We start from the raw sequence: 16,197 nt of genomic DNA on the forward strand, positions 1-16,197 counted from the left end.
CTATACACTACTACTAGCTAACATTCTAGACTGCTACTATATACTACTACTAGCTACCATACTAATACTGCTACTATATACTACTACTAGCTACCATACTAATACTGCTACTATTACTAACTACCATACTAATACTGCTACTATTACTAACTACCATACTAATACTGCTACTAGCTACCATACTAAGACTGCTACTACAGTGGGGGGGGGGAAAGTATTTGATCCCCTGCTGATTTTGTACGTTTGCCCACTTACAAAGAAATGATCAGTCTATAATTTTAATGGTAGGTTTATTTGAACAGTGAGAGACAGAATAACAACAAAAAAATCCAGAAAAACGCATGTCAGAAATGTTATAGAATGATTTGCATTTTAATGAGGGAAATAAGTATTTGCCCCCCTCTCAATCAGAAAGATTTCTGGCTCCCAGGTGTCTTTTATACAGGTAATGAGCTGAGATTAGGAGCACACTCTTAAAGGGAGGGCTCCTAACCGCAGCTTGTTACCTGTAAAAAAGACACCTGTCCACAGAGGCTATATACTACTACTAGCTACCATACTAAGACTGCTTGAGAACCACTGCTGTGCCACCGTGGTACCATCAACACATGTATGTCTGTACCTCTCGTGTGAAACAAGTTGTCCCTTATTTGGTTGGTCAGTCTTGCCCTTGAAAACCTTGTCTATGTTGTGGTTTTAACTTGTATGTAGATTGTAGTCAGCCTACTATTCTCTCTCTCTCTCTCTGTGTGTGTGTGTGTGTGTGTGTGTGTGTGTGCCCTAAACCTCACAAGCACCTCTACTACAGTACTGTATGTGATTCCATTAACCCTACTAGCTATCCCTAGAGCGATACCTACACTAACAGACCTGGACACAATTTGTAATAACACTACTAGTCTAGATATAATCCGGAGCGTGGAAGATCCACGTTATACCTCAATTGAAATGTAAAGGTAATTTGTGATTGAGCCACCATCTGTAGCCTTTACTTTGAATGCAGTCACCGTAAACGCGGGAACATTGCCATTCAATTTCAATTACGCTATTGACAAATCTTCCTCGCTCTGGATTGAATCTAGCCGTAAGCCTAGCATTAAGCCTAGCCTGGTTAAACCAGACTGAATGTTAACCAGGCTATACTAACCCCTGAGCACTCACTACACTAACAGATGAGATCCAGGCTGATTCTGACTTTGGGCCCAGCCTTCGCCCTGGCCTGCTCCCCCTCGCCACCAAGGGCCCCCGTACCCCACCGAAGCCCCAGCCCGGTTGGTACTGCTCGCTTAACGAACAGACCTGGATTCAAATACTATTAGAAATGTTTAAAATACTTTGAGCTTTTTCTGTAGCCTGCTTAGAGTGCCAGGCAAGCTCAATCAAGCACAGATAAAGTATTTGAATTGATTTTAAGTAGTACTTGAACACAAGTCTGTTAACGAACCATCCCCATTCCCCAATTAAAACCACCATGCTGTTGTCAAGTCTGGGTTGTGTCCCAAATGGCACCACTATTCCCTACGTAGTGCACTACTTTTGACCAGGGCCCATAGTGTAAGTTTGTAGGAAGTAGTGCTCTATGTGGGGAATAGGGTGCCATTTCAGACGCTACCTATCAATATCGATATATGCCCCCCCCCCCCCCCCCCCATCATGTAGTTGGTCACCCATCTGCGCTGCTGGTCGAAGGACTAGCGCTGGGTTGGAGTGACGTACACCTCCTGTCAGAAGACAATGCCTATGTCCCTTCAATCTAAAACAGAGGTGTAGATATACAGAGTTTGGCAAACTCAGTTTGAGATGGTATCATTTTTATGGGCAGCCATTTTGACACCAGATGTTCCATGCGTTCAAATTAGAAAGGAGATGAGAAGGTTAATGTCATGGAATGTTTAGACCCAACATGGAGGCTAGTTTGCCACACTCTCTATACTGTATGGCTCTGATCTAAACTAGCTTCCTTGTTCCTGGTATCTGCTTTCTCTCATGACCAATGATCTGATTGGACTGGACAGATGACAACTCCTATTGGTTATAATGGAGGAGATGAGGAAAGGAAGCCGGTGAAGATTATTGGGACACGGTCCACGTCTAGACATTCACACACATTGTAGTGATATCTTGCCTGCGTCAACGACATCCTGTGTAGCATGCTATTGTAGACACTGTAGGTACACTCACCATGGTGTTTACATGTTGTCTTTGTTGCCACACATGTTGTGTCGCGTATGTATGAGTGTGTCGTGATGTGTGTTTGCATCTCATTATCTCTGTTGGTTTTTTTATGACACGGAATGCTGTCATTTTCTTGAATTCAACAAATGGGCAGTGTGACCTTTGAATGACCTTTTGGACATTCGGTATCTATTGAGTACCAAAATAGAGTAGATGTGAGTGCTTCCTGGATGTCTTCCACACATTCTAGTTTCGGAGATGTTTCCTCGACTGTTTGGCTACTTTGAAGCTGTGAAAGCAGTGACGTCTTATCTTCATTTGTGTTCGTATTTGTCTGTATGTATTTATGGATCTGTACAATGTATGGAAAACTGATATTGCAGACCAGGGGTACTCAACTCTTACCCTACGAGGTCCGGATCCTGCTGCTTTTCTGTTCTACCTGATCATTAATTGCACACACCTGGCGTCCCAGGTCTGAATTAGTCCCTGATTAGAGGGGAACAATGAAAAAATCCATTGGAACTGGCTTAGAGGCCCAGAGTTGAGTTTGAGGGCTGTAGACATTAAGTTACCATGTATAGAATGCATCTCTTCACAGATGCTGTATATTGTGACTATGCTGTTTGGTTTTCCTCCAGGTTGAGGCATGTTAGATATACTGTAGATTCCATATTTTTTGGCCCGGCTCGCATTTGAACTTTTACCCATGATCTTTGACCTCTGACCTGTGACCTCTCTCTGCAGCCTCTGATGAGTTTGACCTGGGTGATGCTCTGGATCCCAACAATGACATTGGAGGGAAGGACAAGAACAAGGGACAATCAGGTTATTGTTTATTTTGTTATCATTTATTTCTGTATGAATTCCTTTTGTTCTTATTTTGTTTGTGTAGAGTACTCTATGAATAAGTATGTCATTCAGTAGTGTGGGTTTGCAGTAGGTATGGTATACATATTGTAGTGGTGCAGCAGTAGCTAGCTGGTGTTCAATACTGTAGCAGTTTTAGTAGTAGTTGTAGTAGAGTAGCAAATACTAGGGATAGCAGTCATAGTAATGGGCTGTAGTATTAGTGTATTAGGTTTGAAAGTCTGTATACTACAGTCACAGTAGTAGAATGGTAATATAGTATTAGTGTATTAGGGTTTGATAGTCTGTATACTATAGTCACAGTAGTAGTATAGTATTAGGGTTTGATAGTCTGTATACTATAGTCAGAGTAATAGTATTAGGGTTTGATAGTCTGTATACTACAGTCACAGTAGTATTATAGTACAGTGGTGGTATAGTACTAGTATATTAGAGTTTGATAGTCTTTATACTACAGTGGTATTATAGTATTAGGGTTTGATGGTCTGTATATTGCAGTAGTAGTAGAGTGGTAGTATATTATTCTCATAGTAACACCATATTAGTATCAGAGGGTTGATGTGGTGTCATGTCTTGTCAGATAAAGGTATTGGAGGCGGAGGCAGGGGAGACAGAGCCCCCAACAACAGAGGAGGGAACGGGGGTAAGAACCCTGCCTGACCTACCCGACCTGACCCTAACCTACCTGGTCAACCTGGATAAACTTAACCCTGCCTGTCTACTGGGCTGGGGACCAGCTTTCTGCTCTGTTCTTGGATAATACCTAGTTCTATTTAACAGCATCCCTCTCTCTTTTGATATCCAATATCTCTGTCCTTCTTTATATCACTCTATATTTGATGTATGTCTGTCTCTCTCTCTTTGTCTCTATTATTTTCTGCCTCTCTAGTTCCATCTCTCTATTGCTACCTGTCTGGCTCTCTCTCTGGCTCTCTCTCTGGCTCTCTCTCTGGCTCTCTCTCTGGCTCTCTCTCTCTGGCTCTCTCTCTCTGGCCCTCTCTCTCTCTCTCTCTCTCTCTCTCTCTCTCTCTCTCTCTCTCTCTCTCTCTCTCTCTCTCTCTCTCTCACACACCATTTACAAGACCTACTAGGGAGCTATGGATTGAACACGCTACTCAAACCTTTCTCTTGGTGTGGGCGTACTGTGGGCCCACCCACTGGGGAGCCAGGCCCAGCCACTCTGATTTGAGTATTTAGTTTTTTATATATATGTATATGTTTTGTAATGATATTTACTTGTCAGTGTTCCAAACCTAAACATGCAAACACCATCAGATATAATTCATAGCAAGCAGTGCACTGGGTTAGTCAGATCTGATTACACAGAACAGATGACCTGGAATGACATTCACTCTCACGGGATGGTTTGCCAAAAATAACTAACTGAAAGCCACACCCCCAATAAGCCACGCATATGATTGCATTGAGGCATATGTCACTGTTTCTATGGCTATACACACCTCGTCACTGCCTATTTAATTTGTTCATTTTTCACACAAGACAGTTCACAATCAACACACCTATATTTTAGCTTTAATTCACTTTCAAATCTATTTACTTTTTCTCAGCCTCATGGTAAAAATGTGTAGAATTGAAGGATATATGCTTTAAAAGAGAAATATTTTCAGCCTCATCTCAGCCTCATGTTGTACTGTGGGTGTACTGCGGGTGTACTGCGCACAAAGCATAGCTGATGGTCTATATCCTCACTAACTTTCTCTAAAGGCGACTCATTTTCCTGTTAATGTGGTCATAATACAGTGAGGGGAAAGAAGTATTTGATCCCCTGCTGATTTTGTATGTTTGCCCACTGACAAAGAAATGATCAGTCTATAATTTTAATGGTAGGTTTATTTGAACAGTGAGAGACAGAATAACAACAAAAAAATCCAGAAAAACGCATGTCAAAAATGTTATAAATTGATTTGCATTTTAATGAGGGAATTAAGTATTTGACCCCCTCTCAATCAGAAAGATTTCTGGCTTCCAGGTGTCTTTTATACAGGTAACGAGCTGAGATTAGGAGCACACTCTTAAAGGGAGTGTTCCTAATCTCAGTTTGTTACCTGTATAAAAGACACCTGTCCACAGAAGCAATCAATCAATCAGATTCCAAACTCTCCACCATGGCCAAGACCAAAGAGCTCTCCAAGGATGTCAGGGACAAGATTGTAGACCTACACAAGGCTGGAATGGGCTACAAGACCATCGCCAAACAGCTTGGTGAGAAGGTGACAACATTTGGTGCGATTATTCGCAAATGGAAGCAACACAAAAGAACTGTCAATATCCCTCGGCCTGGGGCTCCATGCAAGATCTCACCTCATGGGGTTGCAATGATCATGAGAATGGTGAGGAATCAGCCCAGAACTACACGGGAGGAGCTTGTCAATGATCTCAAGGCAGCTGGGACCATAGTCACAAAGAAAATAATTGGTAACACACTATGCCGTGAAGGACTGAAATCCTGCAGCACCCGCAAGGTCCCCGTGCTCAAGAAAGCACATATACATGCCCGTCTGAAGTTTGCCAATGAACATCTGAATGATTCAGAGGACAACTGGGTGAAAGTGTTGTGGTCAGATGAGACCAAAATGGAGCTCTTTGGCATCAACTCAACTCACAGTGTTTGGAGGAGGAGGAATGCTGCCTATGACCCCAAGAACACCATCCCCACCGTCAAACATGGAGGTGGAAACATTATGCTTTGGGGGTGTTTTTCTGCTAAGGGGACAGGACAACCTCACCGCATCAAAGGGACGATGGACGGGGCAATGTACCGTCAAATCTTGGGTGAGAACCTCCTTCCCTCAGCCAGGGCATTGAAAATGGGTCGTGGATGGGTATTCCAGCATGACAATGACCCAAAACACACGGCCAAGGCAACAAAGGAGTGGCTCAAGAAGAAGCACATTAAGGTCCTGGAGTGGCCTAGCCAGTCTCCAGACCTTAATCCCATAGAAAATCTGTGGAGGGAGCTGAAGGTTCGAGTTGCCAAACGTCAGCCTCGAAACCTTAATGACTTGGAGAAGATCTGCAAAGAGGAGTGGGACAAAATCCCTCCTGAGATGTGTGCAAACCTGGTGGCCAACTACAAGAAACGTCTGACCTCTGATTGCCAACAAGGGTTTTGCCACCAAGTACTAAGTCATGTTTTGCAGAGGGATCAAATACTTATTTCCCTCATTAAATTGCAAATCATTTTATAACATTTTTGACATGCGTTTTTCTGGATTGTTTTGTTTTTCTGTCTCTCACTGTTCATATAAACCTACCATTAAAATTATAGACTGATAATTTCTTTGTCAGTGGGCAAACGTACAAAATCAGCAGGGGATCAAATACTTTTTTCCCTCACTGTATCTTGCAACTAACTGTGTTGCTCCCTCTGGATCTTGTCAAATACTGCCCTTCTTTCTCCTTCCTGAATGACATCTGGCAACCCTTCTCTTTTTCCTTATTACATCTTTACATTGGAAGACCAGCGCTTGTCCTCTATATACTGTGACTGACTCCCTTGTCTACTGAACCTTCTCCTCTTTCTGGAGACCTTACTTTGGGGACGTTGGCTGTGTTTGAGCGGGGGCCGTCCCTGGCTTGGAGCCTGTCAGGTTAGGGTTGGGGACGTTGGCTGTGTGTGAGCGGGGGCCGTCCCTGGCTTGGAGCCTGTCAGGTTAGGGTTGGGGACGTTGGCTGTGTTTGAGCGGGGGCCGTCCCTGGCTTGGAGCCTGTCAGGTTAGGGTTGGGGACGTTGGCTGTGTGTGAGCGGGGGCCGTCCCTGGCTTGGAGCCTGTCAGGTTAGGGTTGGGGACATTGGCTGTGTTTGAGCAGGGGCCGTCCCTGGCTTGGAGCCTGTCAGGTTAGGGTTGGGGACATTGGCTGTGTTTGAGCGGGGGCCGTCCCTGGCTTGGAGCCTGTCAGGTTAGGGTTGCCAGTTAATGTTGATTCTATATCCCTTAGGTGGATCTTTCTCAGACGATGATCTGCTTGACGTTGGGAAAGACGACACCTACAACCCTGACAAAGGCAAAGGTAATGGATGATCTTAAAATGGGGAAATGATTAGATAAACAAACATCAAAAGAGCGTGAGAACCGTCTTCTGAGTTCAGACCTTTACCATTGCTTGTTTTTTTAAATGAAGATACTCTGTTTAAATCCTACTTAAAGGTAAATGTCTTGTTTTAGTTGGACAAATACGTAAACAGTATTTACATCTGGGTTACTAGTTAATATTTTCAATCAGGATACAGGGACCTTTTATTAAATGCATTTCCATTGATTGCACATTATAATAAAATGTAACTGACTAGCAGACATGCATCATTCCTGTAGGTGGACATGGTGGAGGCCAGTCTGCCACTGATGACAACAACCTTGGTATGACAACAACAATATTTTTATGAAATAACAGGTTATGCATGGCAAAGGTCTGTGTCTAATATTGATTATTGCTTATCGATTATTGACTATTGATTACACCTCTGTGTTCCTCTGTGCTCCAGACACCATGGCTGAGACCGGAACCATCGCCGGGATCATCAGTGCCATTGGCCTGGCGCTGGTTGGCGCGGTCACCAGCTACGTCTCCTACCAGAAGAAGAAGTTCTGCTTCAGCATACAGCGTAAGATACCAGCTGGGGTTAACGTAATCTGGGATTTAGATCTTGTGGTATAATGTGGATATGATTCTATATAGTTTTGATAACAGTGTAATGATTACCTGGGATTACAGTAATCTATAATCAGATAATAGTATGTAGATAAATTCTCAGATTTACCAGACTGCTGTGTCCTGTCACAGAGAGCCTGAATGCAGACCTGGTGAAGACTGATAACCCAGACGCTGTGGTGGCCACAGAACCACAAGGTAACCACCAAACCACCCATACAGGTCCTATCTCCAGTGCATTTGGAAAGTATTCAGACCCCTTGACTTGTTCCACATTTTGTTACGTTACAGCCTTATTCTAAAATGGATTCAATAGTTTTCCCCCATCAATCTACACACAATACCCCATAATGACAAAGCAAAAATAGTTTTTGGAGAATTTTTGCAAATGTATAATTTTTTTTGTTTGTTGAAATATCACATTTACATAAGTATTCAGACCCTTTACTCAGTACTTTGTTGAAGCACCTTTAGCAGCGATTACAGCCTCAAGTCTTCTTGGGTATGACGCTACAAGCTTGGCAAACCTGTATTTGGGGAGTTTCTCCCATTCTTCTCTGTAGATCGTCTCAAGCTCTGTCAGGTTGGATGGGGAGCGTCGCTGCACAGCTATTTTCAGTTCTCTTCAGAGATGTTCGATCAGGTTCAAGTCCAGGCTCTGGCTGGGCCACTCAAGGACATTCAGAGACTTGTCCTGAAGCCACTCCTGCGTTGTCTTGGCTGTGTGCTGAGGGTCATTGTCTTGTTGGAAGGTGAACTTTCACCCCAGTCTGAGGTCCTGAGTGCTCTGGAGCAGGTTTTCATCAAGGATCTCTCTGTACTTTGCTCTGTTCATCTTTCTTTCGATTCTGACTAGTCTCCCAGTCCCTGCTGCTGAAAAACATCCCCACAGCATGATGCTGCTACCACCATGCTTCACCATAGGGATGGTGCCAGGTTTCCTCTAGACGTGATGTTTTGCATTCAGGCCGAATAGTTAAATCTTGGTTTCAACAGACCAGAGAATCTTGTTTCTCATGGTCTGAGAGTCCTTTAGGTGCCTTTTGTCAAACTCCAAGCTGGTTGTCACGTGCCTTTTACTGAGGAGTGGCTTCCGTCTGGCAGCTCTATCATAAAGGCCTGATTGGTGAAGTGCAGCAGAGATGGATGTCCTTCTAGTAGTTTCTCCCATCTCCACAGAGGAGCTCTGTCAGAGTGACCATCGAGTTCTTGGTCACCTCCTTGACCAAGGCCCTTCTCCCCTGATTGCTCAGTTGGCGGGCGGCCAGCTCTAGGAAGAGTCTTGGTGTGTGTTCTTCACTGTGTTCTTGGGGACCTTCAATGCTGGAGGAATGTTTTGGTACCCTTGCCCAGATCTATTCCTCAACACAATCCTATCTCGGAGCTCTACGGACAATTCCTTCAACCGTGGTTTTTGCTCTGACGTGCACTGTCAACTGTGAGACCTTATATAGACAGGTGTGTGACTTTCCAAGTCTTGTCCAATCAATTGAATTTACCACAGGTGGACTCCAATGAAGTTGTAGAAACATCTCAAGGATGATCAATGGAAACAGGATGCACCTGAGCTAAATTTCGATTCTCATAGCAAAGGGTCTGAATAGTTACGTACGGTTCTGTTTTCATTTGCAAACATTTCAAAAAAACAGTTTTTGCTTTGTCATTATGGGGTATTGTGTGTAGATTGATGAGTAAAAACATTTATTGAATCCATTTTAGAACAAGGCTGTAAAGTAACAAAATGTCTAAAAAGGAAGGGGTCTGAATACTTTCTGAATGCACTGAATATCCATGCATTTCCATGTAACCACCACAAGGTGACCACTTAACTACCCATAGAGATCCTATCTATATTCATACATTTCTATGTAACTACAGCTGGACCAGTATATGCTATCCTATATGTTTGAGATTCAGATAATGAAGTCATTTGTTTTATCTATGTTTGGATGAAGATTAATGTAGAGAACATCTTCTGTTCTCTGCTGTGTTGATGGTACTGCAGTGAAATATATATATATATATAGATAGAGAGAGAGAGAGAGAGAGAGAGAGAGAGAGAGAGAGAGAGAGAGAGAGAGAGAGAGAGAGAGAGAGAGAGAGAGAGAGAGAGACGACCAACACCTCTCTCCTCATGGAAAAGTCATCTTTGTGACAATGTTTAGCCTTTTGTACTTTTATTCAAATGAAGTAGATTTGATTAGAGTAGATTAAATGCCCTTCCATTGAAAATTGTCACAAGGCTGATTGTAGTTGTAAAAGGTTTATGAAGGCATTATTAAGCTTTAGAAGTTGCAGTATGTTGAAAGTGTGATTAGGTTTATTACTGTCAGTTTAATATCTCTCTCTCTCCAGTTCAACAGACTCTTCTGGAGCCCCCCAACGCTGAGCCTCCTAGTCAGGATAACACTGTCTAATATCCCACCCCCGTCCGTCCGGCCTCATCCCCCAACCTACACACACACGAAGAGGGCGTGACAACACACACTTACACGCCCTCACCTTGGGGAATATCCCCCCCCACCTCATACGACAACACACACTCACCACTTTTGAAGGATAGTCCCACCCCCGTTATACCTTAAGAGTTGTAGATAGATGGTGATCGTCTGAAATGTAGAGTTCCACTGGCAGCCATGTTGACGCCACCAAGTTCCATGTCATTCTAGAATCTTAATGTCATTCTAGAGTGGGAATGGTATTGTGACATCACTACGGTCCGCCGACCTCTGTAGACCTACCCCCGCCACACTGTGTACATATCATTTAATTTATTTGAACTGTTTTAAATACCACTAATATGCCTGTTTACAATTTGATTATGAAGGAGATGGTAGCCTAATCCTAGATCAGTTTTTATTTGACAATGATAGTCAGAGGATTTGCTATACTAAAGCACATACAGATCTAGGACCAGGCTTCCATCTTGGTATTTCCTGAAAGATAATATAGTACATAGTATAACCCATATACTTTCCCCCTAACTCTGTTATCCAATCAAAAATCTTATCCAAATAATTATTCCCCCCCATTCCCCCCTAGTACATATTTCCCCCCTAGTACATATTGCCCCCCATTCCCCCCTAGTACATATATCCCCCTCGTGATTTTTCTACTTTCATGTTATTGTCTTAAAGAAACAGAGTTTTGTAGTGGTTTCTTCCATATGTTAATGTTTAGAAGCTGCATTTTTATAGCCTGGTTGTCAGTCTGTTTGTGCTTTCTTGCCAACTCCTTATCACTCATTGTAATGGCAGTCGTATGTAACGCATGACGATGAAAGAAATAGAATTGACAAGAGCACAACCAGATCTGGGAACCAGGCTAGCACTTTTATAGTGTTGATTTCAGGATTATTTGAATTTTTTATGAAGCGATGTTCATTTGAAGAACTCAATTACTTACTCCAGAGCTGCTGCATAAATGTCCATAATATGATTTGCGTTTGTTTTAAGAAACTGAAGAGAATATAGGCTCTTTTCCAGTATCCATACTATCATACTACTTAGGGAACAAACCCGTGTATTGGGTCCTAGCATTCTAAGTAGTATGCTGGGATGGACATTGGAGTGCACTCAAAGGCTCTGTTCCAATAGCCACACTAGTGTACCACTTAGTGAACGATACCAGTGTATTTGGCGTGCATTCTAAGTAGTATGCTAGTATGAGTATTGGAGTGTAGCCTTTAAGTCCACTTGTGTGGAAAATGGGAATGTGATGAAGATACACAATGTATAAAGACTAGTTAGTATCTGTTTTGTCTTATTGAGATAATGCCTGTGCTAGAGAAAGTGAAGTAAATGTGAAGTCGAAGCCCAGTCCAACTTAAAACTTCTTGACATTGAAGTAACGGTAGCGTTCGACTACATTGCAGGCGTTACATTGCATCAACTAATGGTTGCCTGTCACGTCAGCGAGGTGCGTTGTCGGGCATCAGATTGCTATATCAGTCCGTTGTTTAGCAGATATGGAACAGAATACACACCTATCTAGGCGTTGTGAGATCTGGTATGCATCTGCAATGTAGTCGCCCTGGAACATGTCCAGTGGTTCTGTAGAGACTGGACATTTGTTTGACTGAACAAGGCTATACATAGACTTCTGAAGTTGTTCAGATTGAGCTATTTGCTATATGAAATCAGAGTTAGTTCATCTCTGTGATTTGGATAGTGTTTATACTAGCTGTTGTTTGTTGTTAGGAAAGGTTGAGGTGAATTACATTTCAATTCACTTTAGTTCATTCAAGAAGCGAATTCAAATTCCATGTCAAGAATTTAGAAAATCTTTCATAAAAAAATAAATGGCGCATTTCAATTTGATTTTGAATTTAAAATCACTCCTTTGAATTGAATGATTTGAAATGGAATTGGCCCAACCCTGATTAGGAGACTAGTGGGTGGAAAGTGAAGCTTGTAAATTGCGGCGTGAGCATAGTTCTGTGTTTTTACTATTTAATTGTTGTATGAGCGTATTCCTTGATATTACGGTGTATCTTAACGATTTATACACTCGTTCCTAAGTGTGTTTTTATTCAAATTGTTTGCGTCTCTGCTCCCCCACTCTAGAGTGGCTTTTATCTTAACTACTTAGCTCAACTTATCTACATATTGTTTTAGATATAGGTTTCCAAGTGACTATATTCCAGATAACAAAACAAACCTTTTTAGGGCAGATACTCAAATGACACCCTCTTCCCTTGGTAGTGCACTATTTTATTCTATATAGGGAATAGGGTGTGATTTTGGGATGCACTCCCACTGGAATCTGCACCCTGTTCTGTTCGGCTCCCTTGTTGCCTTGGAAACGCAGCTCTAGAACCACTCCTTCTGTGACGTTCCAGCACTTTCCCTACCTGCGATTACTCTCCGCCTTTAACAACTGCGCCAGGATCAGTTACTATCTTACTTATAATGGATAAGATAAATATTTAGGTTGGAGGAACTGTTGTTAACCCTTTGATAAATAAGGACAGAATATTCCATCCTTTGTCAATCGTTCTTATTAATTCTAGTCGCTGACATCATAAAGGACCGTAGCATTCTGGGATAGAACACTGAGAACAATAGAACTGTCCAGAACTTCCACTCTACAAAGGGTTAATAACTGTTAGTTAACACTCTCCTCTCCTGTCATCCAGATGCAGGTGCTGCAGTACTGATGGTGCTTCTCTCTATGCCTTATAACCTGCTCGCTCATGCTGGCTCCCGCAATACTAAACACACACAACTAGAACCAATAGAATGGAATGTTCAATGAATAGAATTCAGATTCTGTTAGTGCTTTTCTCAGTGTTCTACACTGGGAACACTGGGAACCACCAACCAAATTGCAGTGGTCTGAGGGCCTGTGTCCATTCTATACGTTGTCTTTTTATGACAAAAAAAACACTTCCCGTGACTGAGCTGTGCTTACACAAAAAACCACTTCCTGTGACTGAGAGCTGTGCTTACACACAAAAAAACTATGAATGTTAAACGAATGTACTCTTTCTCTAAATCAGTTGCGATAGTGATCGCTCGTAGTAAATTTTCTTAAAACCCACCAAAGATGTGTAGCATTGATGATTTTAAGATTGGACGATATTGGACCTTGGTGTTGTGCTTTGGGTTGAATGTTTCACTCATTGACTGGCACTAAACAGAGTAGAGGAAGACACCCCTTCAAAAATGTTTTGGGCACGAACAAAAATAATGAAAACCTTCGAATCGGGACCAATTGAATGCTTACAAGTGTCTTCCTATATGCTAGTAACATCACATAAAAATGACATATAAATTCCTCACAAATATAAACTTTTTTAAACACGGATTGACTGTTAGAACTAAGAATCCCCCACCCCCTATCCTTAGAGACGAAGCTTGGTAGAAATTAGACAATTTGAAGAGCACAGAGTTGTGTGAGACTTGCCTGTGTGATGAGTACCATCTTCTAGCACTATGGTGCACTATGGCGTACTCTAGTTTGGAATGGTATTAAGGTGCCTCTTGGATGCAGTATGGATAATTTGCCTGATTTGAAAATTAGAGGTGTTTTGAAGATGTAAAAAAACAAGTTTATACAGTAGTATACAAGTCAGTGAACTAGGAGTTGCTGCATGCCCAGTAGTTTGCAGTCTTAAGGCTTTGAGGTTGCCCTTTGTTTATATGGTTTACGGTAAGAGACATATCAGCAGTTGGATCCCCTTAAATCTTGGGTGCTCCTCTACTACACACACGACGGTAACGGGCTATAACAGAACTGTACAGAAATAAAACGCATGTTTTTGGATATTTAGCTGTAGTCTTTGGAAGTTTTCCTCATTGGGTTATCATTGGGATGACCTGGGTGCCAGTCTATTTCTGCTCTCTTGCCAACTCCTTACGGCTTGAAAATGACAGCAATGGAGTTGGCAAGTAACAAGAACACAAACAGATTTGGGACTGGAGTGTAGTTGGACCAGGAGTAGTGGTTGGTGAATGTGAGGGTATTTATACACTGCCAATAAAGTCTAGGATAAGAAAAATAAGTATTGGACTGTTATGAATACTTCCTTCCTGGTTTCTCTTGACATAAGTTCCAATCCAGCTCTAGTCACTGCTGGCTCTGTTCTAAAGTACTGCACTAGTATCTAGGGAATATGCTGTTATTTCAGACACTTCAATTTGGTTTTCTGTGCAGATATACTTCCCCTAAGATACTTTATGACATCAATGTCCCATCCTTCTTAATCCCATTCTAGTGTGAAGTCATTGTCATTACACTAGCGTCACTCTAACCCCACTGACCAGTTAGAACACAGGGCTCTTATGACATCACAATGTACACTATGTATTCCGACTGTATTCACTTCAGATATGTAAACAAAATGGCCTTCTGCATGCACGGAATCCACGCCTGATTCACTAGTGCCTGTCAATTGAACCACACACACACACAATTTTACATGAATGCATATACACATACTTATGCACGCAAAGGGCCACTGGCAACTTGGACAAATTCTTATAATACTAAACAGAAATGTAATGACATAGATCATTCCTATTGAAGCTTCCTATACTGCTGCAGTTCTATACATCTATATTTCACTGCTGTCTCGCTCACTGGCAAATACATTGTGGAATGACGACATTCATATGATCAATCAATGAAACCCAATAAAATTTGAAAAGAAACCCAGACTTTTTTGTATCAGTGCAATGTAAGACGTTTTTATTTGCGATGAGCAGTGAAAAGCATATTTCAGATTGAGCTAAATTGGTTTAGATTCATTTGTCACCCACAGAAGCACCAAGGCATAATGCTAACTTCTTAAATATCTTAGATGACAGACATGTAAAATACACATGGTAAAGACTTAAATGTTTGAGATTACCACAGACTCATTTAATGAAGGTGCAGCACAGTGTTGAACATTTTAAGCATGACATAGTAAACAGTTAAATTGTTATAACCACTATAATACAACAGAAAACATGCATAATGTCAAAGGTTTCCCTGTGGCTCAGTTGGTAGAGCATGGTGTTTGCAACGCCAGCATGGTGTGTGCAACGCCAGGATTTGTGGGTTAGATTCCCACGGGGGGCCAGTACAAAAAAAAATTGTGAAATGTATATATTCACTACTGTAAGTCGCTCTGGATAAGAGCATCTACTAATGTAAAATGTTAGCTAGGCTTAACCAATCAGTGAAAGGCATGTCAAAATTAGGTTAATCTTACGGCCTATTCAAGTTTGGTTGACCCTATACCCACGCCATTACCCATGTAAAAACGTACCTATTTCCACATACAGGTATTTGATTCAATTGCCATTCAAATAATGAGCATTAAATATTTTTTTCTTTCTCTATAGTTGATTAAAGGATTGTCAGTATTGTTATTTGGCTTAAAGGCCACAAGAGGGCCCTATGAGTTCAACACTACCAGTGACTACCATCTTGTTAGGCCTTGGAGAGGAAAAACCAAGGGCGCAACTTTGGTTTTAGAAGTGGGGGGGGATATTTTCTTTATTTACAGTACCAGTCAAAAGTTTGGACACACCAACTCATTCAAGGGTTTTTCTTTACGGCAGAAGAATAGAAGACAAACTATGAATTAACACATATAGAATCATGTAGTAACCAAAATATATTTTATATTCTTCAAAGTAGCCACCCTTTGTCTTGATGACAGCTTTGTACACTCTTGGCATTCTTTCAACCAGCTTCACCTGGAATGCTTTTCCAACAGTCTTGAAGGAGTTCCCACATATGCTGAGCACTTGTTGGCTGCTTTTCTTTCACTCTGCTGTCCAAACGATCTCAATTGGGTTGAGGTCGGGTGATTGTGAAGGCCAGGTCATCTGACGCAGCACTCATCACTACTTCTTGGTCAAATAGACCTTACACAGCCTGGAGGTGTGTTGGGTCATTGTCCTGTTGAAGAACAAATGATATTCCCACTAAGCGCAAACCAGATGGAATGGCGTATTGCTGCAGAATGCTGTGGTAGCCATGCTGGTT

General features: G+C 41.9%; 1 protein-coding gene across 6 annotated transcripts in view; it reads left to right on the forward strand.

Annotated features, from left to right (window-relative positions):
* LOC106577924 (CD99 antigen-like protein 2) overlaps window positions 1–14,870 on the forward strand; it is a 37,326-nt gene extending 22,456 nt beyond the window's left edge. For 2 of the 6 annotated variants that reach the window (XM_014156387.3, XM_045701536.2), the window contains exons 5-12: window positions 1,173–1,271; window positions 2,923–3,003; window positions 3,626–3,688; window positions 7,006–7,077; window positions 7,380–7,424; window positions 7,550–7,669; window positions 7,849–7,914; window positions 10,072–14,870. In XM_014156387.3, coding sequence (XP_014011862.1) covers window positions 1,173–1,271; window positions 2,923–3,003; window positions 3,626–3,688; window positions 7,006–7,077; window positions 7,380–7,424; window positions 7,550–7,669; window positions 7,849–7,914; window positions 10,072–10,133 — 608 coding nt within the window. In that variant the 3' untranslated portion in view covers window positions 10,134–14,870. The remainder of the gene's footprint in view (window positions 1–1,172; window positions 1,272–2,922; window positions 3,004–3,625; window positions 3,689–7,005; window positions 7,078–7,379; window positions 7,425–7,549; window positions 7,670–7,848; window positions 7,915–10,071) is intronic. The other 4 variants (XM_045701538.2, XM_045701539.2, XM_045701537.2 and 1 more) reach the window with 3 other exon arrangements.
* Window positions 14,871–16,197: the final 1,327 nt, after the last annotated feature.

Source organism: Salmo salar, chromosome 18, assembly GCF_965601325.2.
Source record: "Salmo salar chromosome 18, fSalSal1, whole genome shotgun sequence".
NCBI classification, from domain to species: Eukaryota; Metazoa; Chordata; class Actinopteri; order Salmoniformes; family Salmonidae; genus Salmo; species Salmo salar.